The following is a 6,144-nucleotide window of genomic DNA, read 5'->3' on the forward strand; positions in this document are numbered from 1 at the left end:
GGATTATCAGAAGGCGGGCGGATATCGAGGGAGTGACACATGGCTCCCTAACACAGCACCCTTCTCCGGGTCGGTACCGTCCGGTCGTCACCGTCATGCCGGTGTTCTTCTCCCCCGGGCCGCAGACGCTGCGCGCCGGGCTGTCCTACGTCGGGAGCGCCGTGTTCGCAAACAACCGCACGATGGACAGCGACGTGGCCCAGGAGCAGGACGACAGATCAGGTTCGCAGCGTTCGTACCGTGTACCTGACCTACCTTCCTGAGATCATCCACGGTTTGCGTTTCGCAATGAACAGAAAGTCAACAGGCGAGATCCGGATGGTCTAGAGGGGCTAATAACAATACTAACACAAGTCAGTTAGTACTACTAGTAGTAGTCAGACCACTAGGTGATGAAGAGATACAGTCAGGTTGTGTTGTTACGGAAGAGACACAGTCAGACGGCTTGATAATGGAAGAGATACAGTCAGACAGCTTGGTAATGGAAGAGATGCATTCAGACTGTGTGGTAATGGAAGAGATACAGTCAGACCACTAGGTAATGGAAGAGATACAGTCGGACTGCGTGGTAATGGGAGATACAGTCAGACCACTAGATAATGAAGAGAGACAGTAACGGTAATGGCCTCTTGTGTCTCCAGCGGTCCACGAGCTGGTGTCCCACCTGCCGCTCCAGATGCTGCTCTACTTCAACATGTTCTACTTCCCCTGCTGGTGGGCGTCCGCTGTGGCCATGCTCCACCTCAAGGTAACCTAGTTAGTACTAGTTAGTACTGCTAGTACTCTAGTTTGCACTTTAGTTAGTCAGTCAGAGAGGGAGCTATAAAGGGCTGATTGCTGTCCCACGTCACGCAACGCAATGACTAGCAGACGCTTCGACGCAATCCTGAAGCTGTTTTGGTCCTGCGTCGGGTTTTAGTGAGCGGACCAATCACAGCCCTTGATGCTTCGTCGCCTCGACGGAAGGTGGCAATTTTGGGGAGGCGCACGCCAGGCCTTTGCGGTGGACGCAAGTAGGGTCCGCAAGTACGTAAGGGGTCTGTAAACCCCCTTGCGTTGCGTGAACGTGGGACCATAATCAGCCCTTGAGTAAGTGTCGTGAATGAGTTGTCACTTGTACTTACATCGCAGTGCACTGCTTCTATAAAACCCATGTCTAGTTGTGTCCGATACAATCCACTATAAGACCTAAAAGTTATTAAAGTTGTAACTATGGTGTAACTATGGTTGATGGTGTATCTGTGTGTGTGTGAGTGTGTGTGTGTGTGTGTGTGTGTGTGTGTGTGTGTGTGTGTGTGTGTGTGTGTGTGCATCTGTGTGTGTGTGTGTGTGTGTGAGTGTGTGTGTGTGTGTGTGTGTGTGTGTGTGTGTGCGTGTGTGTGTGTGTGTGTGTGTATCTGTGTGTGTATCTGTGTGTGCGTGTGTATCTGTGTGCGTGCGTGCGTGCGTGCCTGCCTGCCTGCCTGCCTGCCTGCCTGCCTGCCTGCCTGCCTGCTTCACTCTATTCTCAGGTGACATCCACGATGATGTGACCAGTGTGCGGGAACGTGTGCGGGTTTGATAAATCGTGTGTATCCATGTGTCCACATGTTTGTGTTTGCATTTTGCTTGTGTGTGCGTGTCTCTGTTTGGGTCTTTGTGTGTGTGTGTGTGTGTGTGTGTGTGTGTGTGTGTGTGTGTGTGTGTGTGTGTGTGTGTGTGTGTGTGTGTGTGTGTTACAAGGTTCTGAATAATACACTTGGTTCTCATTTGTTTGGTTTTATATTATTTAGAGCTACCTTAAGCAAACAAATAACACTATTGGGAGAAGTTAACTGCATTAAAATAATAATAAGCATACTAATGGTCGGCTGGTGACCGGAAGGTTGCTAGTTCGATCCCCGGCTCCTCCTAGCTGAGTGTCGAGGTGTCCCTGAGCGAGACGCCTCACCCTGACTGCTCATGACCAGCTGGCCGTCACCCTGAGGGTCAACTCCGCCGTATGAATGTGTGTGTGATTGGATTGGTGAATGTGTGTGTGTGAATGAATGGGTGGCAGTATTGTTAAGCGCTTTGAGTGGCCACTGGTTAGAACAGATTGCCAAGCATTAACAATCACTAGGTTAACCCATTCCCCGTACATGACAAAGCTAGGATACGATGCTAAGTACAATTTTTAAGTGCAAGAACGTAAAACATACAATAAGTGTGTACATTAAGTCCCAGGACATACAATAAGTGCGTACATTAAGTGCCAGGACATGCAAACATACAATAACTGTGTACATTAGGTGCCAGGACTTACAAACATACACTAAGTGTGTACATTTAGTGCCAGGGTATACAATAATGCATACATTAAGTGCCACTGCTATTATCATAATGATTAACCATGTCTGACTATGTACCAACTCTTTCACCTACTGCGTTTGAGTTGCCATGACAGGGAAGTGGACTATAATACATCATTATAATTAGTATCGCTACAAATACTTAAATATATATACTAATGTATAAACTACTTTCACCTTTTCATAGATTGTTCTAGTAATCTGAGAGAAACCAATTGATGAAAGCAATGGCACGCCTTCATTTGAGTGATTGAACTCTCAACTTCTTTACATTTACATTTAGGAGATGTTTGCTGACACTTTTGTCCAAGAATTCCCGTTGACACCTATATCCAAGACTTATCTTTACTCTGTCTCTCTCAGGTTCTCCTGAAGCTGGAATGGAAGATGAATGTCAGAAACCTCTTCTGGAACCGAAAGAGTGAGTCAATATTTAGTTTTATCAGACTTCGGGGGGACTTTAAAGCACCTAAAATGATTTGTAAAAGCCCAACTCTTGTCACACAAACACACACACACACACACACACACACACACACACACACACACACACACACACACACACACACACACATTCTTAGTGCTTAATTTATACTACACTAGGTACATGTATTGTGGGAATGAGCGGATGTGTCTGACAGAAAGTTGTCAACATTTTAACACTTCCTTCTGGTTTATCAGGAACGACTCTGGACTCAAAGTGAATCTGGAGGACTAGGAAACTGCTTGAACAACCACAAGGATCAACTGCTGTCAAGTGCATTAATGGTCCCATATTATACCACCACGTGTCTGTGAATAGCCATTCCAAGCTGTTTTAATAAATCTGCCTCTTCTGAAAGTTGGCGCGTCCACCTAGATGTGTGCTGGATAGATGAGCATGGTGTTATAATATGTCACCGTTGTGTTTTGAGTTCTCTTGTGCAATTGGAGCAGAATTGAAGATTATTTTTTAAATCTTCAAAAACTAGATGTATTAAAAAACGATTTATGTACGTTTCAATCTTTATATGTATTAATTGGGAACTTGAGATACGAGTGAAGTATTTGCCAACAGCTAGCCTCACTTGAAAACCTCAGGGAAATGCTCTTTAAGCATATTTTTCATCAGCACCACCAGTCAAATAAAAACCATGTTCTTATTATACAAACTACATTACACATGACCTAAGTACAGTCTTGACATTGTTACGGTTGTAAATGACTGTTCTAGCTGGAGACGGCTGATTTTTAATATCTACGTAGGTGTACAGAGTCCCATTTACAGTCACCATCACTCCTGTGTTCTAACGGTACATTGTTTAGCTCATCGTGTTAAAAGGCTAATGATTAATTGATGATCAGAAAACCCTTGTGCAATTATATCAGCACAGCTGCAAACTCTTTTTAAAAGTGTGAGTTTTCATGGAAAACAAGAAATTGTCTGAACCGTAGTATATAAACTCATGTACAAGGCATTCAACTGCTGGATATTCGTAGCATAGTGCTATACTCAGCTGTTCCCTCCCCCCTCCCCTTCCCAACATGCCTTATGCTATCCGATCCCTTCCTAGTTTGTGAAGAGATTTTTGGGCTAAATCTGCTGTACTCTGTATTGATAGGACAAACAAAGGTTGTTAGCAGGCTGTATATTTTAATTTGCACTTTACCTAGTATATGAAGTTATGGAAGCATGAATGTAGCACAATTCAAATGGAAATTAAATTTAAGTCATAAGTCATTACATTATGCAATTGACAATTCATTATGCATTTCAATAATGTCATTTGAAAATACGTTATTCAAAGTGTATTTTAATATGCAAAGTTGTAATATCTGTTACCTCGGCCAATGTGTCTGTTTTACATTTCTACACCGATTTACGATTGATTTTTTATTACGATGCCTATCGTTATTCGGAACGTAATTTGTGTAAACTGTTTTGCATTTGTCCATGTTTGCTTTAGCTGTCTGCCAAATCTTAAAGACTGAACTTCCGACAATCTATTTTATTTTCTCATTTTATTGTATTATTGCTTTAGCTTTCTGCTGGATCTCAAATGTATTACACTATCTAAACCAAATAGTTTACTTAACTTAAGATGTAATAAAAGCAATTCCGACTCTTATTCTAATAATCCATTGAATTATCTGTTTATAGGCCTACCATTTTTAGATAACTTTATTTAATATTGCCATGGCAGGTTGTCAAGGTTGTATGTAAAACACACACACAAAACGGTGTTTGTGTGTGTGTGTGTGTGTGTGTCTGTGTGTGTGTGTGAGTGCGTTTGGAGTGTACTTGTGCGAGCGTGCGTGTGCAAGCTTGGGTGAATGAAACTTAAAGACAGAAGCTGAACCATATAGATATAAAAACAAACACAATAACAGCTGCAATATTGCAAATAACTTGACTTTCCACAGTTTAACACTGGCCAATACGAAACTCTAAACACTTAACAATGGTTAATTAAGATAATTAATAAGTAGGAGGCCCATTGCATTAACTAAATATAACCTATTTGTAGGCCTATATCAATCAACAAAGTATACGTACGTCCAGATTGTCCAAGGGATGACAACGCCTCTGACTTCACTTATTTCAGTCAAGTATACGAGCAGAAAAGTGGCACACGCGGTTATGATATAGGTCCTAACACGGCACACAGGGAACCCCACAAAAACAGCTATCGCACAAACACCATAGGGTGACCAGATATACCGCTTTGTGCGGGACAGTCACGCATTTCCGTTACTTTGTACACGTCCCGAAAATTGAGATTTTGTCCTGTATTGTTATTGACATTCAGACTAGATTTTGAAATTTTTGACATGCTGTTTGATCATGTCAATCAAACTTGGATGCGGTGAAGACGCAGGTTAAGGACACGCCCACAAAGAAACAATCCAGACTTTGTTCCATTGTTCACAACTCCTCAGAGAGTTCAGAGTTGACCGGCAAACACTCAAACAAGAGATCCCTCTGTAGTCAATGACATCAGTATATTTCTCAGTTCACTTAGATAAGAAGTATAAGTAAGGTTAACTTTAAATATAAATTATATAAGAATATAAGGTAAATATATTTACAATGGAGCCAAATGTTAAACGCTTGATATTGCCTGGCCCTCCTGTGTTAAACAAATGCCCGCATTCCGATGAACCCCTGACGGCTCATGTAAATGGCCTCTTAGAGAAACATCTGTTACCCCCTGTGGTTCTTCGTCTGTGGTTTTAGAATGTATATTCTGTAGACTTCAAATTAGAGTTAAGTTAACTGCTCCATACCCCGGTTAAAATCAGACACTACCAGCTTTAGGATTATGACTGTATATGCCATAGACAATTAAAGTGGCATTGTGAACTATTACAAATGCATATTTTACTGTTTAAATTAATAGTGCTTTCTCAGGGCTCATCTCTTAAACACATGTGGTAAGTATAAATATAATGCATAATATGTAAACTTCATAGAACAGTTATAACTAATGTTTAATAAGTTAACTCTTTGTATCTAAAGCCGCGAACACACCAAGCGCGTACCTCGCGTACCATGTACGCGCGTAACGCAGCTAAAATGTTGCTTGACCATTTTGTGTCAAAAATGGTCAGATACGCGCGTAACGCGCGTAGATGAGACCGCCCAAAACTCCCCCCCCCCCCCCCCCCCCCCCCCAGCCTGTGGCTGCGCTGGATTTAGGAGTCCGAGGAAGGAAACCCAAACGCCGCCGTGTTTGGGTGGATGATAGAGTTTGGATCGGGTTAGATTAAATAATCTCGGATATAAATAACCATAATCGGGTTAAATAACTTCACATGGTGTGTCTGGTGTGTT

General features: G+C 42.3%; 1 protein-coding gene across 1 annotated transcript; it reads left to right on the plus strand.

The window, feature by feature from the left end:
• On the plus strand, nucleotides 1-3,287 carry LOC115554545 (transmembrane protein 17A-like). Its single transcript, XM_030371331.1, has 4 exons — nucleotides 1-222; nucleotides 642-748; nucleotides 2,694-2,751; nucleotides 3,012-3,287. Exons 1-4 carry the CDS (start codon nucleotides 96-98, stop codon nucleotides 3,032-3,034), a joined length of 315 nt encoding a protein of 104 aa, XP_030227191.1. The 5' UTR covers nucleotides 1-95; the 3' UTR covers nucleotides 3,035-3,287.
• Nucleotides 3,288-6,144: the final 2,857 nt, after the last annotated feature.

The sequence above is a fragment of the Gadus morhua genome, chromosome 11, assembly GCF_902167405.1.
Source record: "Gadus morhua chromosome 11, gadMor3.0, whole genome shotgun sequence".
Lineage (NCBI taxonomy): Eukaryota > Metazoa > Chordata > Actinopteri > Gadiformes > Gadidae > Gadus > Gadus morhua.

Coding starts and splice junctions, on each gene's coding strand:
- LOC115554545 (XM_030371331.1), top strand. CDS start 96: ATGCCGGTGTTCTTCTCCCCCGGGCCGCAGACGCTGCGCGCCGGGCTG. Junction 223..641: donor GGAGCAGGACGACAGATCAG/GTTCGCAGCGTT, acceptor TTGTGTCTCCAG/CGGTCCACGAGCTGGTGTCC. Junction 749..2,693: donor TGGCCATGCTCCACCTCAAG/GTAACCTAGTTA, acceptor TGTCTCTCTCAG/GTTCTCCTGAAGCTGGAATG.